This window comes from Rosa chinensis, chromosome 3 (genome assembly GCF_002994745.2).
Source record: "Rosa chinensis cultivar Old Blush chromosome 3, RchiOBHm-V2, whole genome shotgun sequence".
NCBI classification, from domain to species: Eukaryota; Viridiplantae; Streptophyta; class Magnoliopsida; order Rosales; family Rosaceae; genus Rosa; species Rosa chinensis.
This window is the reverse complement of record NC_037090.1, coordinates 12,795,425-12,820,365: the sequence shown is the minus strand read 5'-3', so window position 1 is coordinate 12,820,365 and position 24,941 is coordinate 12,795,425. Positions and strand designations below refer to the sequence as shown.

Genomic DNA, 24,941 nt, shown 5'->3' with positions numbered 1-24,941 from the left:
TTCCTCTAGTGCCAATTTTTATAATTTTGAGAGAAAGAATGTTGTATTATATATCTTACATGACAATTTTTTGTGTAAGTTGAAAAAAATAATGGATGAGTTTTATCTAATATTTCTTATGGAAATTGAGTATATAATGAATTACCCCAAAGCCCGAGTTTATATTCAAAAGTCTCCAACATCATCCAATTTGCATTTGTATTCCAGAGAGCAAGGAGCATATGAGATCCATGTATTCCAGAGTATTTAAGGGTTTTCCTCTTATTAGGGTTTAGTTCTTGAAAGATAGAGGTCAATGTATAGCAAAATTTCTCAGAGAGACAACTAAATAAGTTTCCTAAATTCGAGCAGCAAGCACAGTGAGTAGATTCAAAAGGTTTTTCCCTCAATCCCTCAAGAAAACTCATGAATCTACTTGGGCGAAAGAGTTGGCTAATTTGATATATAATGTTGACTCATTTTGAGTTCGGTAGTTGTTATAGCAATATACAAACCTTTATCTATTATATTTTATATAAGAGGAAAAAGAGGGGGGAGGCTTTTGACCTCACAAACTCAACCTCTTTGATTAAAGTTGAGATGTTTACTCTTTTTATCTTTATGAATAAATAGAAATGTGTTTGATGAAATGCATCACAAATACAACTTAATTTCTCTACAGTCTAGCAGTTGAGAGTTGAAGTTAATTTTGGAGCTTCTTCACCTTGTTCCTACTTTCTACATAGATAAAATCATGTACCCACCTTGCTAGTGTTAGATGTGTAGATGATCTTTAGTTAGATGAGTCACCCGCTATTATTCGGAATATGCTCTATGAGAATGTTGTTGATTTTGTACATGACTTTGGTCTAATGTCCTCCCTGATGTATTCTAATTTCTCTATTAATAATATATACAATAATATGTACAGGCGTGGAACGAGTATGTACCCACCATTAAACCATGGTCCAGGCGTCGCCAGCTGGCTTCATGTACATTGTCAATTCATTTTGGATCCGGTTATTAGCACTGTATTATGTACCATTGAAGGCAGTGCCGCCACTAAGAAAGTGCAAATGAACCCCATAATACAGAGCAAATTATGACACAGCTGCTTGCCATATTTTAATCTACTGTGAGGAAATGATTGGAGCCGTAGTCTTAGAGAACAAGGAAAAGTACAAAAGAAGCATATGAAAAAGGAAGGAAAAGGAAAGTGGTTAGACCCTTACTGAGTAGTAATTAGTCGCCCTTTTCCCATTCACCATATCCTTAATATATAGGAAAGATGGTTACATATACTACTCGCTAATCGCTATGATAGGTCTGTCTCATGAAAGATCCATTTCTGACTCGTCCCCTCAATTATTTCAAATACCTGGGGTGGCTGTGATCACGACCCTCGTATTGTTTTTTTTTTATTTCTTACTTCTCTAATTCATATTATAGCATTATTATTCAAGGCCCTAAGCCTCCAGTTGGTGAGGTTGTTATATGGAGAAAGCTACAGCAACGGAGAGTCGTAAATATCATGATCTGGCATTGCCAGTCAAACGAGGAGAACCTCGAATTTAAATTGCCATACCAGAAATATTTTACTGGTTTATGATTTGGTTTTATATGTGAAGCTGAGGAGTACTTGTTTAACTTTCTGCATAAAGTCAACATATATGGTTCACAAGATGAATTCAGAGACATTTTGTACTTCGTACATTTTATTTCAGATTAGTACATATTGTATATGATAAAATCAACCCAACAATGATTCATGGCATCCCCTAAAAATATCTGGTGTGCCTGTTTAGATATTTCTACTTGCTACTGGCTAAACTTAGGTCAGTTTTCTTTTAGGAACCTTTCTTTTACAACGCCCTAATGTTTGAATTTATTCGGTATATTCCTCCATTCAAATCTATAAAATTCTTTCGTTAGTTATTAGCATTCTGAGGTTTCCACTTCAATGGACTTTTTCATGAGTTGGATTTGGATAAATGAGTTGTTACACACAGTTACAAAAAGTTGCATTGTGGGTCTTTTAACTTTATTGGAGTACTTCTTCATGAGTAAGATTAGATGAGCGAGGTTATATGACTGTAAATATTTGGCATGAAAAAATGCACAAAATGATAGTGAGAAATGACTAGGGCCAAAGTAGGCGAAATTAAATTAAGATCGGTCAAAAGTCTCAAAAGCCATTGGTAAATTATAAAATTGATGAAACAAACAATAAAGAACGGTCAAAGTTTAAGAAAAAAAAATGCAAGTTTCGTGCCATTAGTAGAGGAAGCCTTCCAAAGTGGTTCATTAGTTATTTCTATAAATAAGAAAATGGAAATTTAGTTAATACTTTAATAAGGATTTAGCCAAGGAATTCAGTTTACACAAAATTGAGTGTACGTATTATATAGCCAATTGCAAGAGCAGTATAATTACAATCCAATCTGGATTGAGTGTGATTGAGGTTTTGTTCCTAATTAGCTAAGACTACTTGTCTTATTTGAATGCTTGCATAAGTATGACAGGGACTGGCCAACAGCTTAGGAACCCATATGTATGTAGACCTGGTTTTCTCACACGTACACACACACACTAAGAGGCGTTATGAAGAGGACGTCCGCATGGTCGCTAAAGTGCGGAATTTCACGCTGCAGCCGCGTTCAGGCAGCAATGGGCCTTGCCGGACGGAGGCCAGGGGTCGAGCCGAACCAGTCTGCAGTAGGGTGGAGTTACCGGTGACCGGTTTGCAGTGCTGCCCAGAACCTTGTAGTTGCAAGTGAGGTCGCTGCCCAGAACCTTCAACCTCAATCTCCTTCGACCTCGATCGCTGCCCATAAGAGGTCTGAGTTGCTTCCGGCCTTCATCTGCCAAGATTCGCGCCGTCTGAAAAGCTGCAGAAGCATTGACGTCCGCACTTTAGCGATAGTACGATCGTCCACTCTAGAACTCGCCTGTGTGTGTGTGTGTATTTTATCTAGAGCTAGACCTCGATTTGAAATTTCATAGCGAGGTTAGGGTTTAGGGTCACTTTTGGTCTCATATCCACATCTCGATTGTTCAGTTTTTAGGTACTAATGTATAGATCATCTATGCAAAATTTCAGCCAAATTGATGATCTTTAAGGTATCTAACTCACTTAAACCAGTGAATGAACTGAATCTGTCCAACCTAAACCGTACTAGCTTTAAGGCAGTTATCAATGCCTTAACGACCATCAATTTGGTTGAAATTTTACATAAATGATCTATACATTAGTAGCTAAAAACTGAATGGTCGAGATGTGGAAATGCGACCCTAAACCCTAACCTCACTCTAAAATTTCAGAGCGAGGCATCGCTCTGGATAGGATCTGTGTGTATATATATATATATATATCCAAAGCGAAGCTTCAAGTTGAAATTAAAGTGCGCATTTAGAGTTTAGGGTCACTTTTCGGTCACATATCCACATCTCGACCGTTCAGTTTTTATCTACTAATGTATAGATCATCTCTACAAAATTTCAACCAAACTGATCATGGTCGTTAAGGCATTGATAACTGCCTTAAAGCTAGTACAGTTCAAATTGGACAGATTCAGTTCTTAGCGAGCTAAATACCTTAACGATCATCAATTTGGCTAAAAATTTGCATAGATGATCTATACATTAGTACTAAAAAACTGAATGATCGAGATGTGGATATGTGACAGAAAAGTGACCATAAACTCTAAATGTGCATTTTAATTTCAAAGCGAAGTTTCGTTATGAATAAAATCTCTCTCTCTCTCTCTCTCTCTCTCTCTCTCTCTCTCTCTCTCTCTCACACACACACACACACACACAGTTATAAGACATACCAACATATTAGATTTCTCTAAACTAAATTTTTCTGTACTAAACTCACAATTCTGAGAGAGTACCGCTACCAATTTTTTTTGAAAATTTTATGTTTTAAAATTGAAATTTATTTTATTTATTTCTTTATTTATTGTGGGAGTTATTTTCAATATTATCTTTATTATCTTATTTATAATTTTAACCATTTTCTATATTATTATGTAATGATTATTTGACTGTTATATGGTTTATGAGGCTAATTATAGTGATAAGAAAGTGTGAACTGTATAAGGGTGCATGGCTAGAGTTGGAAGCAGTGACTGAGCCAGACATTTAAGATCAATGGGGCACTCCAAAGTTTTTTTAAAAAATCAAAATTTAAAATATATCAAAATTTTAATAAAAATAAAAAATTAAAATAATATTATGGAAAGATCAATATTTTTTTTAAATTACATATTTTATTAATCAAACTTATAGTTTTTTGATTTTAGACCATTGAAAAATTGAAATATAATTTATCTATGAATTTAAACTCATAAGAGAGAATAGTTTTAATGTTTTTTACTTTTTTTTTGTTGAGAAGAAAGAAAAATATTAATGTTTGAAAGAAAAAAAAGAGTGCATTGTTGCTAGTAATACTCAAACCCAAGAGCACATCCACATGCAAAAAGGCGTGTACCACTACAACAAACCAGCTATCGATGGTACAACCAAACTAGAAGAATTTTATACTAAAATCTTACTGGGGCACGTGACCTACCGTGCCCCAACGTAGCTCCGCCTCTGGTTGGAAGGTACTTGTGGTTGGATTACATATCGTTATGGGCAAACATACATGTGTGAGAGTATTTGAGAGATCGGTTGTGAGAGACAATCCACCATAGTGCAACCACTCTAACATAACACCCTGTATATCCACCTAAAGTCCTCTTCCATATTATATATATATATATATACACACACCTTTTTTAGTGCACAGGTGATTAAGGTTCAATGGGGCTAGCTTCTTAGCTGTACGACAGAACTCGAAGAGTTATTGTAATTTAGGGGAAGTTCGTCATTCAACCATGTGCAATAGGGGACAAATCTTCTCTTGGGACAGTGCGCTACTCAATATGTTTTCATAGATAAATCTATATATTATATTATTTTCTTACTTTATTTTCTTATCTATATCATTATTCTTATTTCTCAAGATATTACCATATTATTTTGTGTTTTTATTTTACAGGAATTTTTACAACAATTTTAGCTCAAACAAAGTTATTGTAATTAGAAAATCACTATTAACATTTCTAAGAGAATATTTTACCATAATTTCGTGATTAGAAAATTACTAATAACACTTTTGAGAGAGTATCATATCAATTTTAAATTTTTTAAAACAAGTATGTGGAAATCACATTCCTTTCAACTCAAATGAGAGAAATATCGATTGTAGCTGCACATGTAAACCATTCACGAGAACTAGATGAATTAAAGATTTTGACTAAGATTCTCAAATCTCAACCCTAACACGTGCCTGGTTAATTGAGTTGGGTGGAGGATTGCTTCCTATCTCAATAGAAATGATTGAGCTATTGTACATTTTGTACTTTATGCAAAGCTTAATTATTTAGTAATTGATACCTTAGTACCTTACACTATCAAATACTCAAATAGAAGTTTTTTCTTTGATTAATCAAACATGCAACGATTATGAAAGAGGAGCCAGATCCACGCTTAAATTCAATTAATCCACCAATTATAATTGAGAGAAGTACTTCCCCAAACTTTGATAGTTGCCAATTATAATTGAGAGAAGTACTTCCCCAAACTTTGATAGTTGGGGTTGGTAGGTCATAATATTCATAATTATATATCACATATGTGTTGTTTTGTGCAACTGCTAATTATTTTGTGCATGGCACCAAACCTTACGATGTGCTTCTACAAGATAATGCATAACAACTAATGATCTCCACCATTCAATTTCTAATAATGCGTCAAATAGGACTGTTTATGAAAATAATACTGCTGATTGGACCACCATATATAATTAATTGGCAGCTAAATTCCCATTATGTTGTTGTGGTCATACACATTTAGAACCACATTTATTGGTCAGTGAATATGGCTGGAAAAGTACCATTACCCTAAATCACAAGTAGTGCTAAGTTATCCACATTATACGCTTCTCAATCCCATGCCATCACGGCAAATCTCAATTGTTTGGAGGAGAACAACCAGCTAGTTAAGTTGTGGTGATAGAAGATAGAGAAATTTGTTAGAAGTAGATAAGTTTTGATTCTCTTTAAAACTTATTTGAAAGAACAATCATAACCCCAGTAAAACTGAATATGACTAGAAGTGTTAGCCGGTACTTGAAAGATGAATTTCGGCTACTCAGAAGATTCAATCGCACCCTTAACTTTTTCCCGAAATTATAAAACTTTCAACCTGTATAAGTTAAGCCCCAGCCCACCCCCCCACGAATTATTGGTAATGAGTTGGGATGATCGGTACTACTAGACTTGTTTGCTTTCCAACAAAGAGGCCATTAGTGTTGGGATTTTGACAATTCCTAGCTCTTTAATTTTTAGGCCAAAAGTGAAAGGCGTTTGTCCATTTATGATTCTCTAGGTACTCAATCAACTGGCTCCAATCATTCCAAAATATCCTCTATTACACTACAGCTATCATGCATGCATACAAAGATGGAGTTCCATGTATCCAACTCATAAGTACTAACAAAGAGCCAAATGCCAGTACTACTATTGACCCTCAAGTTCATTGTCACCCTCTCTTGTTTAGCTCACTATAGATCGAAGAAGATATTCTTCAATCACTGGGTTTGTTTATTTCCTGAGAAGGTAGATCAATCCGCCTGCTGCTTGCTGCTGAGAAACTAAAGCCTAGTGTGTTAGTAGTTACAGGATCGATAAAAAACGGAATCAAATTCAGAATAGAAATAATGAGTTTCATTGAGTTGAGAGACCAGTCAGAAACCCTAGTGTACTAGTTACGTTTAGGATTTAGTGAGTGAAGGGTCGTCGTTAATCTTATACAGTAAAATCCTGCGACATGTTTGGGAATATTACAGCAAGGTCGCCGCATATATTGATTACCAGTTTACCAACAAGCTCGAAACTTTCTTTTACTTTAGCTGAAAGGTCCAAAGTAAAAAAGAGGGTAAACAGTTAAACCAGCTGTTTGCATTTCCTGTGAGCTCAACTCATCGATCACAATCGACCTACTTGTAAAGGAGTCTGAGTCTCTCTCGCAAGTGATTTTTAATTTATAAAGGAGCGTGTAGGTAGCATTTGTCGGAAAACCCACTAAAATAAAGAGCAGGAGAAAGCAACAAAGCCCTATAGTCAGAATCAATCACCAGTTCACTTCCCCAAAGATGCTTGAAAATGATTGCCCCCAGCTTCCTTCCCTCGATACAAAAGAGAGAGACAAAATATGGTACCACCGTCCATCACTCCTCCTCCATCGAATGATACTGGTGCTTTTCTTATCAGTCATTTCCTCGGTGTACTATATGCCTTGTGTCCCAAGATTGGAGTCCTAGGGCTTATTCAGCCGCCCTAGCCGCCCTAGCTAGCTATGTCTTGATTTTCATGGACCCGAAAGCGCAATGTGAACAATGGATCGTGCTCGAGGTTCGCTGGGACTGAGGAGATATCCCGTACGTCATGAATTGTAAGCTTGAGGGTCATGGATCTAGAACGTAACCCTAGACATTAATCAAGTACTGGTGGAGTCACAATGGGATCAATCGAATTTCAACTTCCTTTTCTTTCATGATCTTCAGTGAATACGCAATTTTACCTAGATTTTGGATCGCTTCTTTAGTGAAAAAAGAAAAGAAAAAAAAAGTGATGTGTTTAAAGAAATGCATACACGAGGCATTACGTGAACCCAAGAGAAAGGTTCAATTTCATCATCATATTTATTAGGTCACATTTCTCCAAGTGCAAAACCCAGCATCAAAATCGACCTCTTAGATCTTGGATTCATTGGTAGAGTCAACGATTCCAAGTTGAAGCTCTGTTGCTCAAGGCCCAAATTCTAAACATCAAGGAGCCTGAGACTTGTTCAGAATCTTATATTTTGTATGATTTACCAACAAAAATTCGCTGCTAAATGTTTGTTCTGCGAAATTTTAAGTTCAAAAAATTAATTATATGCAATAGTCTCATATTGGATTAATAATTAATAAATTAGGGTAACATTATTGCCCCTAATAATTCGTCCACAAAAGACGGATTCAGGAAGACCTTGATTAGTGAAAGATTTCATACGCATTCAAACAAACATGACTGAAGGATATTTCTAGGAACTAACCAACTGTGTTATACACTTATACCTTCTATTTTTAAAAACAAGAAGTATAGATGGATCTCAAAATAAATGACACCTTTGCATATACAAAACTTTTACAATCGGTTAGAATAAAGAGGCAGCCTCTGAACAGAAGGTACAGAACTTCATTCTATATAAACATGATCATCTCTTGTAAGGCTCTAATCACTATGCAGGCACAGCATCTTCAACCTCTAATCACTATGCAGGCACAGCATCTGGTTGAAGAGGTGGTGACCGACCATCCTTCACATCCTTACCCTCAGTGGTTGTCTCTTTAGCCTCCTTATCTTCTTCTTCTTGGAACCCTTGCTTGAATCGATCATAATTTGTGGGCTCCTCCGACTTCCATGGGCGCTCTCCCAAGACACGAATAAAGTCTTCTTGGTGTAGGACCTCCTTTTCCAGTAACAGCTCTGCAATCTGTCCTACGTGCTCCTTGTGCTCCTCTATCAGCTCAATAGTGCGGGTATATGCTTTGGCAACCCATTCTCTAACTTCACTGTCAATTATTGCACCAGTCTTACTACTGTAAGGCTTCGTCATCTCAAATTCATCCCTTTGAGGAAAAGAAAGAAGGCCCACTTTGTCACTGAAGCCATATACTGCAACTTGGGCATATGTCATTTTGGTCACTTTCTCCAAGTCGTTCTGTGCTCCAGTTGAAATCTTCCCCAACAAAACCTACTCCAACAGTAAAAATTAAAACCACATTATGTAAGTTAATGATTCAAATCAGAAGTCAGTTGACATAATCTAAAAAGATGTAACGATGCCTTTTGTGTTCGAACTAAAATAAGGGCATACCACAACTACTAGATATAGGGGCTGATTATGCAAAACCAGCCACAATGTCTGTCTGTTCTAAACAGCAAAACAACATGTACATCATAGATTTTAAGCATTTTTCTATTCAAATTATGATGAACAGATTATAGACACGTGCACAAAATTCAATAAGAGATAGCTTTCCCCGCTCAGTTCTGAGAACTACTAAGAACACCTCAATATAGTTTTGTAAACTTCAACTTTTGAGTCTACAGGGCATATGCTTGATCATTTTATAACAAGTAAAATAATTGAGAACAGACTAGAACAAACAAATTTTAGTTACAAACTACTCGGATATTGCATGAAACTGGGGCCATTAGTTAGGCATATAGGGAAATGGATTCATGAAAAAAAACACACCATATACATTTGGCATTCACTATTAGAAGTCTATGGTTTGTTAGTACAAAGGTGACATTTTAAGAATTTTATACAACCTACTTCAATCCCATTCATCATACTTCGATGAGAGATAAACCATTCTAAACCTTGTATAACCTTTAATGTTAAAACTAAACCCCAATAAGTTCAGTCTCCATACGAGTATTGGGAAAGGAGCATCCAATAAGCACCATTCTTGAATCAAGAACTTTCTACCTTTAATTTGATTATTTCTCTACTTGCTGATTAAAAACGTTCTGGATAAGTAGAGACAGTAACTTCACCTCTTCAGAAGCTCGACCACCAAGGGTCATGCATGTCATATCAAAAAGCTGCTCTTTGGTCATAAGAAGATTTTCATTGGGAACATACTGAGCAAACCCCAGTGCTGCAGTGCCACGTGGAACGATAGTTACTTTAAGTAAAGGTTCTGCATGTTCTAAGAACCAACCAGCAACAGCATGGCCAGCTTCATGGTAAGCAACAGTCCGTCTTTCCAGCTTGCTTATTACCTACATAAAGAACCCAGTAAATGTTTCAATATCTTGATAAAGAATATAGACACCCTCTGGTGTTCGAATAGTTGTCTACAATTATTAGGTAGTTCAATACAACCTTAGAATTGCTGATACCACATAAAGTATCTCACTTTCAGGTCCATACCAAACTCTTCTAATACTTGGCTATTACTGTTTGAATCATAAAGGAGCTAAGCTAACAACAACAAAGGTTAATGCAGTGGCAATATATACCTTGTTCTTCTTTTCAAGACCGCCAATTACCCGATCGATAGCTGCCTCAAAATGTTTCATTGTGATCTTTGCACTCTCATTCCTTGCAGCAATCAAGGCAGCTTCATTGCAGACATTTGCTATATCTGCTCCAGCGAATCCAGGAGTCAGAGCAGCAAGTCTCTCTGAGTAATGGGATGGTTCGCGATCTAATTTGAGCTTTTTCAGATATATCTGAAAAATCTGGTTACGACCTTTAATGTCTGGTTTATCAATAGTAATTTGACGGTCAAACCGACCAGGCCTCAAGAGTGCTTTATCCAGAATATCAGGCCTATTGGTCCCAGCAAGTACAACAACTCCAGCAGTTGTTCCAAATCCATCCATTTCTACAAGCAATTGATTGAGAGTACTTTCTCGCTCATCATTGCCACCAGAAAAGCCTCCACGCCCTCTTGCCCGGCCAATTGCATCAATCTCATCAATAAATATTATACTAGGTGCACATTGTCTTGCCTCTTGAAATAAACTCCGAACCCTTGATGGCCCAACACCAACAAACATTTCCATAAAATCCGAACCAGATATAGATAGAAATGGCACCCCAGATTCACCTGCAGTTGCCTTTGCAATAAGAGTTTTTCCAGTTCCGGGAGGGCCAACAAGAAGGGCACCTTTTGGAATTTTTGCTCCCAATTCCTCATATTTCTTAGGGTTCTTGAGAAAGTGCACAAATTCCATAATTTCTTGCTTAGCCTCATCACAGCCAGCTACATCTTTAAAGAAAACCTGAACCGGAAAAGGAACATAATATGATTATTGTACATAACTGAGTTTAAGTTTCACCTCCTTACTATGACAAGAGATCTAGTGAAGACAAACAGAAGTAAAAGAAATGCATACTTAACCTTGTTTTTGGCATTCTTATCCACTTTTGTTATCTGTGCTTTTCCTATATTGAATATTCCTCTCCCACCTTTTCCACCTGTGCCACCAATACCAGGCATTTTTCGCCCTGTGAACCAAAGAGCTCCCAAAAGCAACATTGTTGGCGCATACTTCATCAGCTCTTGGAACCAATTGATTTGCGCTACATAAATTACAGGAACAAAATCATGACGGTCAATCCCTAAAGCTTCTTGGGCTTCCTCCAATTTTTCCTCAAAAGAGTCAACACTCCCAATGTTAAAATAGTACTTGTACTGGCTCAAATTTCCTCCGGAAGGAGAACTGTTTTCAGGTCCCTTGACAAAATCATCACTACTCACATCTTGAGTGCGTGGGGAGCTTCTCACAAACACTTTTGCAACTGATTTATTTGCCACTTCAATGTGATCCACCAACCCAGGTTCAAGTAGCTTGTTTTTAAATTCTTGGAAACTTATCTGAGAAAAATAGCATGATGCTTAACAGAACAAATGAGGCAAATAAAATGGAGAAAAATAAGCCATAGAGAATGAAAAAAAGAAAAGAAAAGAGAAGGTATGATGGTTCCATGATTGCAGAGAGAAACTCAAAGTATTAATGTCAAAAATACTTTATCACAAACTAACTACAGCATCAAATGACGCTCAAATCAGTTTGTCAGGGGACTTACTAGCAGTGAATGGCTAGGTTATGATTACTTGTTCAGCACATGACCGGCATGAAGTTAGTTCCCACTCACTGACTTTAAGAAGCACTAGTGTATAAATAACATTTGTGCCTTGTGATATAGTTCCTCTCTTTCAGCACAAATGCAATAGAATGACATTAGTCTAGAATGTATGCACACCATTAAATTATTCTAAGCCCCCAACGCAGAAATCCTCAAGAGTCATGGTGAGTAATGCAACAACATTTCTCTAGTCCCAACAACAAGAACGTAATAACACGCTGGAAATCAACTACTATCTAGTTAAGAGAATAAACCGTTATGCACAAACACAATGACCTTAAGCAACCTATCCACCTATTCAACACTAGTAAAGCAATTGCTCTAAGAGTAGTGATTGCCTGCTTATGTTTCTGAGGAGTGAGGAATAACGATATGAAAATAAATCCCATGAACAATAAAGGAGTGATTAAATCTTGAATCTGCTTTGAAAAATTTCCCTGGGCATTCCCCTGATCACCAGCACCTTCTGAAAAAGAAAATTTGAAACTAATGAGGCAGAGTTACATAATGTTTAGCACTTGCTCAAAACACACAGAACTGAAAACAGAAAATTTATTTCACCTTTCGACCCGGATTTCTGATCATTCCCTTTCGGAATTTCCTTCTTATCTTTCGGATAATAATTCTCGTAATCTAAACAACAGCCATTAAACAATAAATACACTATGCAAAGCATCAAAATACATAAACAAAGAGAACCTTTTCCTCTAACTTTTGGGCAAAAAAAACGTCTTACTTTTCTTCCCAGGCCTTTCGCTGGAGAACAGGCGACGAGTCCTAGGGTTTGCAAGAGCCGATTTCAAATTAGACATGTAGGTATTCGAAACGAGCTGCTTCCCAGCTCCACTATAAGTTAAATACCCCCTCAGAAGCCCTAACCCGCCGGAAATGCCCGCATTGCCGCCAAGCGGCGTCGGCGGTTCGTGCCTAAGCGCAGCTCTTCCATTATAATTAACCCAAATTACGCTCTACACAGCAAAAAATCGACTTCATCAACCAAAAAAAAGGAAGAAATTTATAGCAAATTTTGTAAAAAAGAGAGGTGATTTCTTCGTTTGATAAGGCGTTTCTCACCTTTTGGAACGCGGAACGAGCCGGGCGAGAGAGGAGGCGTCCGCCGCTGGAGAAAATCATCGTGCTGAGAATCGTAGAGAGAGGGCGGTGGTTTTGAAACCCTAGATAGAGCTTACGGCGCCGTTTCGTTAATTTCAGCTAGAAGGTTCTGAGAACGGGAAGAGAGAGAGAGAGAAACGGGGTTACCGGAATGGGGGGACAGTGAGGACAGAGCCGGAGATTTCATAAAACCAGAAACCGCCTCGTCCTTTTGGTGAGGAAATTACGTGATACCCTTGATTATCACGAGAAGGTTAGTTTTGTCAACAGAGTGGCAAGTTTTTTCTTCAATTTTTTTTTTTTTTTTTTTTTGAAAATGCGGCAAGCCCACTTAATACCTCCTAATGCGGCCCAAGCTCAACAAATCCAGAACCAATGGCAAAAGAGACAAGAACAAATGAATCAACAGTGGTCTTAGACCACGCGTCAATTTTTGCTTCAATTTCTCCTTTTGTTTGTAACCAGAAAATGATCAATGAATTATGAATTGAATCAAATTTCCTTTGTTTTAATTGTAGCTTCTATCATCTGGTATCAGAGTATGGCTCCTTCACTACCCCTATCGCCTCCACTTTCATCCCACCACCACCAGACCCTAATAGAAAAAAGAAAAAGAAACAAACTTGTAAGGGAGGGTAGTTAGAGTAATACATAAAAATAAATAAATTAAAATAATAGATAAATAGAGAGGGTGTGTGAATAGAGAAAATGGTTGTGTGAAAAGCATCACCTTTTATTAAACTTTAATTTAATGATAATCTATAATGTGCGTGTATTTGAGTATTTTTTTTATGTTCATTTTGGCAAACAAAGTGGGTTCTTTTGAATATAGTATAGGACAGATAGTTTTGACTTTTTATTTTTTATTTTTTTTAAGATAAGAGATAACTATCATTAGTAGCCGACGGAAATGGCGATTATATCAACTCCAAGGTTTGGTACATGTCTCTAGCCCAAGAAAACAGAAGACGTGATTAACACCACTCGTTAGTTCCACTAAGTTTGTTTATTCGAACGAGCCTACAAGTAATAAAAACAACCTAATATCTAGAAAGTTGAAATTCAATCTTACTGGCTGCAAAAAACGAACCCTAAACTAGGCAAAAGTTATGGCCCAAAGAGACCCAAACCCTAGCCCAACCTAATGTAGAAAATTTAGAAAGCCGTAGCCCACTAGAAAACCCTTGCAAACCAATCGCTGCCACCATCACCAATACTTGCGACACCTTCCCATCCCTTGCTGGCAACCATCGCCGCCATCACAATTTTCCTGGATCAATCACTGAGCAAGCTACCAACCAAGGGAGAAGTTGTAAGAAAAAGTCCCTCCCCACTGATCGTGATAATGATATAGCCACCATCAATAGCAAATCCAGTATAAGCAATCCAACACTTCAACTTGTATCCTCAAGTATTGCAGCACCATTTGTCAAAAACCTTCAAAACCCCGTTGAGATCCAACCGCAAATGGAAGAACAAGATTGCATGAGTGGAGCGAGAAGGTAGAGAAGATTGACAAGATTGACCTTTTGGAGAAATTATTTTCTGCAAAACAATACAATATCGAGACTCTTGACAATTAAATAAGTAATGCACCATTTTTTATTTATTTTTATCTCCTTTAATTTTTCATATATGAATTGGGTAAAAAAAAAAAGCGATGTATTATCTTTAGAGTCTCAATAAATTTTGAAATATGATTTTAGATCATTCATACGTGTTATAGAAATAAAACTTATTGTTGGATCATGGAAACCATTTGGAGCGGGTAGGTAGAGCAAAATAAAACAAAATTATAGTTTTTTTTTTTTGAGGGAAATGAAAGACTAATTCATTGATTGAGAATCATTACAATCATAGATTAAACTAGCCTCTACAGACAGAGGAATACATGAAAAGAAATCTACTTGAAAATCAGCATATTTGGCATCTTGAGCCAAGATATGAGCCACCCCATTGGCTTGCCTTCCGACCTAAACGACCCGAGCTCCCTGTGCTTCGTGCAACAAGATCCGCAGGTCGGCCAACAGAAATCCCAAGTCCGAAAAGTCCAGCGAGGAAGAGGAAAGTGCAGACACCAGATCCAAGCAGTCAGTCTCCACTATTAAAGGTGTAAGAGAATGATCAATAGCGAGCTGCACTCCCAACACCAAAGCTAGAAGTTCCGCATGTCGAGCCGAGTTAGCAGTTATAATAATGTGCCGAAATCCATGGAGAAACGCCCTGTTATGGTGGCGGAACACCCCACCTAAGCCTGCCCGACACGACGTGTGATCATAGCTAGCGTCAACATTCAATTTCACAAAGCCTACTGGGGGTTTCTTCCACTTAGAAACCGACCTACTAACCAAACCCAAACGGGGGGTCATATGAGCCGCTTTATAATCTTCAAACCAACCCAAAACCATCGGAACAATCTGGGATGCTTCCTTAAAGTCACCCTCCTAAACCTTGGCATTCCTGTTCCGCCAAGTTGCCCAGAGAATCATAAGTGTAGAAGCAAAAAACTGAGGGGTTGACAAAGAGACAAACGAAAGCCAATCTGTAACAGTTGTGGGACTCGAAACTAATGGCAAGTTGGCTCCCTGAAGCAAACTTATAGCATGGGGACAATCACGAACTGCATGGATAGGAGTCTCAACTTCTTCATCGCAGAGTGGGCATTGGGTATCCAAATCAATACCACGTTCGCTAAGCCTACTCCGAGTAGGAAGAACATTAGAAGCTGCTTTCCATGCACAAACCTTGACGCTACCTGGAACTGGGGAGTTCCATAACCGACGCCAAAGAGAAGCACTTGGATTAGGTGTAGTAGAATGATCAGTGAGAATCCGATTCCGGGCTACATGGTAGGCGGATTTAACCGTAAACTGACCTTTCTTGTCACCACCCCAAATCCACCTATCTTCATGGTTCCGGGGACTAAGAGGAATAGCAAGAATTTTCTGCACAATATGAATAGGAAATAATTCTGTTAATAAAACAGAGTTCCACACACCTGGAGATTCAAAGAGATCAGCCATAAGAGTCACTCTGTCCAAGGAGTAGGCAGTCAAATCCTCATCCAACAACCACGGGTCCAGCCATATATTGGTAGATAAACCATTCCCAATATGCCTTTTGATACCAGTTCTAAGAATGTCTCTGCCTTGCAAGATGCTTCTCCATGCATAAGATGGTTGGGAACCAAGGGAAGCCTCCCAGAAATTACTCTGAGGAAAATAAAGAGCTTTGAGAAGTTGACCAATCAAAGAGTTTGGATTTTGAATTAGCCGCCATCCTTGTTTTGCTAACATAGCTAAATTGAAAGCAAAAAGGTGCCTAAACCCCATACCACCCAAACTTTTAGGTTTGCAAAGTTCATCCCAAGCACGCCAATGCATGGCCTTCTTCTCATCAGTGCTGCCCCACCAAAATTGGGCACACAATTGATGGAGTTCCTGAATGAGATTCTGAGGAAGTAGATAGCAATTCATAGTATACAAAGGTAACGCCTGGGCTACCACTTTAATAAGTATTTCTCTACCTGCAGCACTTAGTAATTTGGATCTCCACCCAGTCAATTTCTTTGACAAATTATCTTTAATATAAGCAAAGGTATCAGATTTGGACCTGCCAAACAAGAGTCGGAATCCCTAAATACTTGTCATGCTTGTCCACCACCTGAACCCTAAGAACCTGAGCCATACTAACCCGCAAGTGCGGCAAAACGCTTCCACTGAAAACCACATTGCTCTTTTGTAAGTTCACTTGTTGTCCCGAAGCTTTTTCATAAATGTTGAGCACATTCCGGATCATTAAACAATCTTGGATTGTAGCATAAAAGTAGAGCATACTATCATCTGCAAACAAAAGGTGGCTAATAGAAGGAGCCCCATCACAAACTCGCAACCCCTGCCATTGCCCATTAGAAACCACATGCGAAATAAGAGCAGACAATCCTTCAGCACATAATAGAAATAGGTAGGGAGACAATGGATCGCCTTGCCTTAATCCTCTCTGCGGTGTAACATAACCTCTAGGTGTACCATTAATAAGGAAAGAGAAGCGTACCGTAGATAAACACGACATAATCAGTGCCACCCACTGCTCAGCAAACCCCATTTTTATCATGATACGCTGCAAAAAGCCCCATTCCAATCTATCATAGGCTTTACTGATGTCCAGCTTAAGGGCCAAAAAACCTTCTTGACCACGCCTCAATTTGTGCATGTAATGAGCTAGTTCTGACGCCACTAAAGTATTATCAGTGATAAGACGATTAGGGACAAAAGCACTCTGCTGAGGGGAAATAATGTCAGGCAGAAAACTCTTGAGCCTATTTGCAATAACCTTGGAAGCTATCTTGTAAATAACGTTGCATAAAGCAATTGGCCGGAGATGGGACATATTTACCACTTCTTTGATCTTAGGAATGAGAGCAACATAAGTGTAATTCAAATCAGAGGGAATTTCAGAAAGAGTTAACATCGAGATCACCGCATTACTAACTTCATGACCAACTAAATCCCAATACTTCTGAAAAAAGAAAGGTGAAAAACCATCTGGACCCGGTGCTTTCGAAGGATGCATTTGAAACAAAGCAATTCAAACTTCTTCCGAACTATAAGGAGCCAAAAGAAGAGCATTCATCTCCTCAGAAACTCGGGGTTCAATGGTCTGAAGAACCAAGTCCTGAGCCTCCACATCCGAGGGTTGGGAACTAAATATATCCTGAAAATACTCCAGCACAACCCCATCAATTCCAACCTTGGACTCCTGCCATATCCCACTAGCATAAAAAAGGCCCTTAATCTTGTTTCTTTGTCTTCTGTTTGATGCTTTCTTGTGAAAAAACCGGGAATTCCGGTCACCCTCCTTAAGCCAAATAGCTCGAGAACGTTGCCGCCAATATGTCTCATCAATGGACATCAATTCATTTAAACGCTGTGATAGTTGCATTTTGAGGGCAGTGTCATTATGGTCAAAAGGTTTTTGTAGAATAACATCCAGCTGAGCTCTAACCGCTTCCACTTCCTCCCTTCTACTGCGGAAGACCCTACGATCCCATGCAAGAAGATGGGAACCCAAATCTTTAACTTTGCGGCACAACTGCAGCATAGGCTCCCCCCCCATAAGGAATACTCCATGCCTCATCCACTGTGGCCAAAAAACCTTCGTGGGCACACCACATCTCCTCAAACCTGAATTTTCGTCGGAAACCTTCATGTCTTTGCGGCTCCTTTCGTACTTCCAACAGTAGAGGGACATGGTCCGAACGACTAGGATGGAGATTGATCACACGTGAAAAACTGAAGTTCGATAACCAGGCCGGGGTACAGGCACCCCTATCCAGCCTTTCTTTTGTGTTTGAATCACACCATGTGTACAACCCGCCAGCCGCACCCATGTCTTTCAGATTACAGTCCGACAAGGCTTCCCGAAACGCCTGCATCTGACTCTGACTGCGCAACCTACCTCCTGACTTCTCTCCCAACTCCAAAAGCTCGTTGAAATCCCCAGCAACAACCCAAAGCTCACCAGGATTCCTGACCAAGGATCGTAGCAAATCCCACGACAAATGACGCTGACCCGTCTCAGGATGACCGTAAAACCCCGTAAACCTCCACTCTACTTCGTTTGGGGCTGTGACGAAAACATCAATGTAATACCTCTCCACATCATGAACCCTAACCGAAATAGAGTCATCCCATAGCAATGCAAGACCTCCTGATCTCTCCACACGATCAAAGTGGGCAATATGAGGAAAACCCACAGAGCGACGCAACGACTGATGTTGCTCTTTGGTGCAGTGAGTCTCGCTGAGGAATATGAGACTGACCTTATGTTTTTGGATTAGCATCTTCAAGGCGTGTCGAGTCCTTCTATTGACAATACCCTGACAATTCCATATCAATATATTCATGATGAAAACTGACAAGGTGAACGGAGCACCCGCTGAAGCCGACCGGCGGCACTACAGAAAAACCAGAAAACGCTAGGGCTAAGCCTAGGCTCCGTAGTTTTCGCTTTTTTGAATCCTTGCGCTTTTTTAAACAAAATTATAGTTTTCATACTTCTTATTTGTCTTTTAAGAATATATTCTGTTACATAAAGTAAAATATATTTAGACGATAGTTTTGGTTGGTGTTTGGAGTATTCATAACTCATGGGTCCTACTTTTCATGAATAATATAGCAATGTAATTGTTCATTGGATCATACAAACCATGTCATAATCAGCTTTCGCGTGATTTTCGATGCCAAATTTAGTTACTGCACCTCATTTAGAATCTCAAGGCTGATGAAGATGGTAGACACCAAAAATTTAATGAAAATAAAATTTATAATATAATTCAGTCAACACTTGAAATTATGACCGAACAAATTTAGTCTGCATGTGGGTCTCACAAAATGTGCACGTGGCTTATGAGTAAGCAAACCAAGCGGACCCAAGGAATGACACTTGGCGGCATACAAAAAGTCCGACGGCAATAAATAAATTTGTTCCGACTTAATAAGCTGATATTAAAGCGGATCAATCAAATTAAATTCCGAATCAAATCAAGTATTAAATTTAGTCTGCTGATTAGATGTCAATTTATTTAAATTAATAATCAAGATGAAAATCAGCCATCAAATTGATTGGCTAATTCCTTAATGGTCGTGATTAAATTAGTTAATTAAGGCTAATTGATTTGATTACGTAATTAAGGAAAATACAATTAATTACGTGTCATCAAGGCATTCCAAATTGAAAGAGACGCCGACACTATAAATACCCCCTCTCAAATCAAGGAAATGACTTCAGCCAAAAATAGAGAAGAAGATACTCTCAAAATTTCTGAAGACTCCCAAGCTCGTGTGAAGAACCATCAAGCTGCCAAATAGCCGGTTCCTCACCAACCTCAAGCCAAAGCACTCGTCACGTGTCAACTCTCGTGACCATCGTCCAAGTCAAGATCAAGCGTCAAGCCCTTGAGTGAAATTCATCGTCGGAGATCGAATCAGAGGATTACCAAAAATTGTAACCCGCACTTAAATTAATAAAATTATTATTTTTTGTACACGTGTTTGCATCTTGTTTGTTTTCAGATTTCCATGTTTACAAATTGGAACAAACAAGATGCGAACACATGTACAAAAAATAATAATTTTATTAATTTAAGTGTGGGTTACAATCTTTGGTAATCCTCTAATTCGATCTCCGACGATGAATTTCACTAAAGGACTTGACGCTTGATCTTGAGTTGGACGATCGATGGTCACAAGAGTCGACACGTGACGAACGTTTTGACTTGAGGTTGGTTAGGAATCGGCTATTTGGCAGCCTGATGATTCTTCACATGAGCTTAGGAGGCTTCAGAAATTTTGAGAGCATTTCTTTCTCTTTTTTTAGCCGAAGTCCTTCTCTTGATTTGAGAAGGGGAATTTATAGTGTCGGCATCCCTTTTCATTTGGAATACCTTGATGACACGTAATTAATTGATTTGTTCTTAATAACATAATCAAATCAATCAATCTTAATTAACTGATTTAATCACGACCATTAAGGAATTATATAATTAATTTGATGACTGATTTTCATCTTGATTATCAATTTAAATAAATTGACATCTAATCAGCAGACAAAATTTAATACTTGATTTGACTCGGAATCAATTGATTTAATTTAATTGATCCGCCTTAATATCAGCTGATTAAGTCGGAACAAATTTATTTATTGCGTTGAGATTTTTGTATGCCGCCACATGTCATTTCGTGAGTCCTCTTGATTCTGCTTACTCATAAACCCTGTGCATATTTTGTGGGACCCACATGCCAACTAAATTTGTTCGGTCATAATTTCAAGTGTTGACCGAATTATTTAATGAATTTTATTTTCATTAAATGTTTTGTGTCTACAAAGACAAAATGAAACTCATTTGATAAATTCAAGGAGAATATAGAAAAATATAGATGGAAATCATGGAACTCTTGCCTCCTCAATATCAAAATAAATAATGATATAACAAGAACTATCATAATCTTACTAATATCCTTCTTGCTATGTTGACGACAAATTCTACATTGGATTTTAACATACATTGAAGATCATTAATATTGTATATATGTATATATATAGAAACATTAGGATTATTTAGCTTAAACAACTAGAGTTATGGATTCATCCAATGCTATGATTGATCCCAACATCAAAGTAACTAGGCCATGACAGAGAAGGAGGAGAGGTTGGAGGTGAACGGTAAGAGCAACATGAAGAATTTGAAGCACTTGAAGGCTTCCTAATCATAAATGGCACCACATCTTCAAGCAACCCTTGTGACCCCCTCTCTTCTTCCACAAACTCTTGAGGTTGATCCGTAAATGCGCCGGGCTGCAGATCATGTTCCGGGTCTGGAGTAACGCTCCGCGGGCTTTCTTGAGCATCTTGCTCATGGTCCTCCGGTTGTGCCGCCAAGGTTCTCTTCTTGGGCTTTTTCGTTGGTGGATTCGGATTCTGGGCCGGGGTAAGGTGGAAAAATGGATATGCAAAGTGTAAGTGGAGGCCTTCATAGGTGATGATGAGTGTGTCCGGATCCTCACTAGACCTCTCCACTTGCTTCTTTGCACTGCATCTTGGGTTTGTGCACCTGTAGTAGCTCCTATTTGTTTGACCAACACACAATCCAGAAACAAAAGCTTGGTAAGAAAGCGCACAGAAAAAAAAAAAATCAATTGGAGGAAAATGCCTGTATTATTGCAGCAATTTGTCAAATGTAAACCTTTGTTTAATGGCTTGTAAGGGTTTATAGTATGGCCCAGGACCTAAGCTTGACCTTATTTAGGCTTAATGTACTAGGATAATGTTCTTTGGGGTTGAGGAAAGATCAAAGATCAATAGAGTAGTTGGCTTCGTGTAGCACTAATTAGTATTTACACTTGGGAGTTAGGATAGCATTGTTTTGGGCTCTGCTTAATTGGTATTATAATTGGAGTAGAAGCATAAGATATTGAAGTGGTTAGTTAAGGATGCTAGGCTTTCGATGCAAAGTTCAATGGTTTAGGTCCCTACTCTAAAATAAACAACTGATGCAATTCCATCTGGTCTTGAAATCACAAGAACTCTGATTTACAAGAAAAACAATTTCATATAATGCTTTCTTTCATATATACATAAAATATAACACATTATCCTCACTTATTTTGAAGTTTCTTTTGCTAGTTATAAAATTCAAATTATGCAAAACGTAGAGCATATACATCTTTCTTTTATTCGACTGGGAAGGAAGAGTATTACATTTTCAACTGAAAGATTTTGCTCCATGAACATTATATTTTAGAAATTAATAACATAAAATCTCACTAGTTCAATCAATAAGGGAAGAAGGATGAGCTAGCTAGTAAAAGTTGTTTACCTAGGATTTGGGCTATTCTTGATGGATTTCTGTCCATACTTCCTCCATTTATATCCATCATCAGCCATTCCACTGTCACAACTTTTGATCTTCAGAGTATACTTGTGCTCAACCTTACTCAAACCTCTCTCCAATATTGAAAGTCTGCACTTAAAAACAAGATACATATCATATAATGCACATTCATCAACTTTATATACAAAACCCAATTAAAATTCTTCATTACTTGTCCAGAAACAGTGATTTAAAAGAAACGCAAATTACTGACCTGGCTTGTGAGAGTTCTTGGGGTTGGACTGTTATCCCAGTTGTGACAGACAAAGCAGTCTCAATATCATGGATTGTTGGTCCAGAATAGACGTTCTGAACGAACCGGTTAAGTCCCTCTTTGTTCGAAAAACTCATTTGCGGATACTCTACAGCCTCCTCTGGTAGCACAAAGAACGGAGACTCATTGTCCAAAAGCTCCCTCACAAGCTCCTCTTCCAACCCATCCGGCCAATTAGTACTCATTGCTTCCTCCATTAATGCTCGTAGAAGAAAAAGAAGAAGAAAAGGCTTTGAGGAAATGAGTTTGACAGGAAGAGAAAGACGACTCTTAATGGAGAAAAGAAAGGGAAAAAGTGGAGCAGATGAAGAGGAAGTTGTCACCTCTACGTGTTTGCCTCTTGACTTTTAAAGTAAGAGGAGGAAAGGAAGAGCTGTATTGGTTTTGTATGGATTTCTAACCCTACTTTGACTTAATACTAAGAATTCTATTCCCGTCAAACAGTAACATATTTGGTAAACTGAACACTATGGCCACCACCAGCACCTCATTAATTATTTTAGCTGGGGTAGTACTATACTTTCTTCTTGTCTGCATTTATGCCAAGGTAAAAATTTCATTCAAATTCAAGAACAGCTTGAAATGTTTTACTTGCTTTGCTGTATTCTCTGTGATTTCATTTAAGGGTGTCTTTGTCTTGTTATATTGTGTTTTCAAGAGGTAGAGGGTACTAAGTGGACCAAAGCTATACCTGACCCATTTCAACCAGAGTAGCAAGAGTCAACTACTAAAGAATCAATAAAATTATACCCTTTTCATTAGTTTAAAAGAGTTGTTCTCTCACTCTTTGGATAAACAATCAAAGAGTTGATCTTCATTATCGTTCCTTTCTCAATTGTTTAATTAGGGAATAGGGGAGCATAATGTCTAGCTGGCCAGTTTTATATGAAAAGTGATCATATATATATATATGAACTATAGAATTTACATCTTGAGGGTGTGGTTATTACTACTCGCTCAACAAATCTCCAAATATCATATCATGGCTCTAAATAGATATTGAGAAATTTCAGATAATGTTCGGTAAAATTTACGAAACTATCAATCTTAGCTACATATTTGAATAAACGGATGAAGTCACCAACTTAATTATCACTGTTTGTGATGAGTAATGACAGTGTAGCACAGATGTGACAAATAATATTGGACGCTGGTTTGTTTTGCTCATCCAAATATCTTTTTTAAGACAATTCGTCACTTCAATTCTACGACATGAAATTGATGATTAAAATACTGAATGATAAGAACCACAGCCTAAATATCTTAATCCTATAGCTGATATTGTCCCTTTTTATAACTGTCCAGCTAGACATTGTTCTCCAAACTAAGGAATATAGAAAGGAATGATATTGAATATCAACTTCTTAGTTCAGTAGAATTTTTTCTTACACAGATGGTATTAAATAAAAGTTGTGTAAAGATTCCTTTGCAGCTGATAAAAACCAATTAAGGCTATCCTCTTACTCCATTAGTACAATGTAATAAAGGGATTATGAATGATTAATTGCTGATGAGATTAGATACTATAGTCTGAAACTTAATGTATGATAACAGCAGGTTTAGATAATATTGCAAAGATTAAAGCCTACATTGTCTAAGATTTATACTCATAGAACAAACTAAAGCACGTTCATTATTAAAAAGAAGCACAGATACGGACCAAATTTAATTCCCGAAGTAAAGCCTTTTCTTTTCCCCTCTAAATGGCATGATTTTCATATCACTACGTCAACATTACTAAGAGTTTTAGTGACCTTTTTTGCAGTTCATAGGCTGGCGGTGTACACACTCAGTGCCTATATTGCATAACAACTATACTATAGTGGTCCAGAGAGATACAAGATTGCATGCCTTGATCTTTCTTAGAAGAGGAAAGGACATTTATTCTTGCCACTATATGAAAGCTATATTAGCATTACAATTATGAAAATTAATGAAGTGCGGATGATAAAGTTATGAAACTATCGATTTCAATTACACATTCTAATAAATGAATGAAGTCACCAAAACTTACCATCATTGTAGCATAAATAAGATGAAGTACAGCGCACGTCAGCTGGCTTTGCTTATCCAATCATCGTCCCTAGTTCTTCTATTTTGATATAAATCATAAATTTCATTCCTAAAAAGATTTAAAAAAATAATTATTAAAATGCAAGACAAATATTTCATACGCACTCAATCCAATAATTACATGTTATGTCATGGGAATATCAATTTACCATCAGTAACGTCGCGCGCCGACCAGCTTGCTACTTTCCATGCACAGTCGATTTTACTGGACTTGCAATTCTGTCTAAGAATTCTTCGAACATCTTACCTTCATGTCACGGAAGGAAGCTTGACAACAAAGCAAGCCATACAACCACGTACGTTGAC

General features: G+C 37.8%; 4 protein-coding genes across 5 annotated transcripts; all 4 read right to left on the bottom strand.

The window, feature by feature from the left end:
* Positions 1 to 8,174: 8,174 nt before the first annotated feature.
* On the bottom strand, positions 8,175 to 13,091 carry LOC112192187 (ATP-dependent zinc metalloprotease FTSH 10, mitochondrial). Of its 2 annotated transcripts, none has more exons than XM_024331780.2 (8): positions 12,820 to 13,089; positions 12,482 to 12,713; positions 12,307 to 12,378; positions 12,084 to 12,211; positions 10,997 to 11,473; positions 10,110 to 10,877; positions 9,642 to 9,869; positions 8,175 to 8,829 (listed from the first exon to the last, which is right to left on the bottom strand). In XM_024331780.2, the coding sequence occupies exons 1-8, from the start codon at positions 12,877 to 12,879 to the stop codon at positions 8,347 to 8,349; spliced, it is 2,448 nt and encodes an 815-aa protein (XP_024187548.1). In that variant the 5' UTR covers positions 12,880 to 13,089; the 3' UTR covers positions 8,175 to 8,346. The 2 variants fall into 2 exon arrangements, with proteins under 2 accessions (XP_024187548.1, XP_040372216.1); XM_040516282.1 differs by having other exon boundaries at positions 8,716 to 8,829; positions 9,574 to 9,869; positions 12,820 to 13,091.
* Positions 13,092 to 14,831: 1,740 nt separating this feature from the next.
* Positions 14,832 to 15,266, bottom strand: LOC112194142. The gene has a single exon (XM_024334391.1). It carries the CDS (start codon positions 15,264 to 15,266, stop codon positions 14,832 to 14,834), a length of 435 nt encoding a protein of 144 aa, XP_024190159.1.
* Positions 15,267 to 15,302: 36 nt separating this feature from the next.
* LOC112194141 lies at positions 15,303 to 17,430 on the bottom strand. Its single transcript, XM_024334390.1, has 2 exons — positions 16,471 to 17,430; positions 15,303 to 16,310 (listed from the first exon to the last, which is right to left on the bottom strand). The coding sequence occupies exons 1-2, from the start codon at positions 17,428 to 17,430 to the stop codon at positions 15,303 to 15,305; spliced, it is 1,968 nt and encodes a 655-aa protein (XP_024190158.1).
* Positions 17,431 to 20,878: 3,448 nt separating this feature from the next.
* LOC112194853 (probable WRKY transcription factor 49) lies at positions 20,879 to 22,852 on the bottom strand. The gene is made up of 3 exons (XM_024335092.2): positions 22,503 to 22,852; positions 22,235 to 22,378; positions 20,879 to 21,481 (listed from the first exon to the last, which is right to left on the bottom strand). The coding sequence occupies exons 1-3, from the start codon at positions 22,757 to 22,759 to the stop codon at positions 21,004 to 21,006; spliced, it is 879 nt and encodes a 292-aa protein (XP_024190860.1). The 5' UTR covers positions 22,760 to 22,852; the 3' UTR covers positions 20,879 to 21,003.
* Positions 22,853 to 24,941: the final 2,089 nt, after the last annotated feature.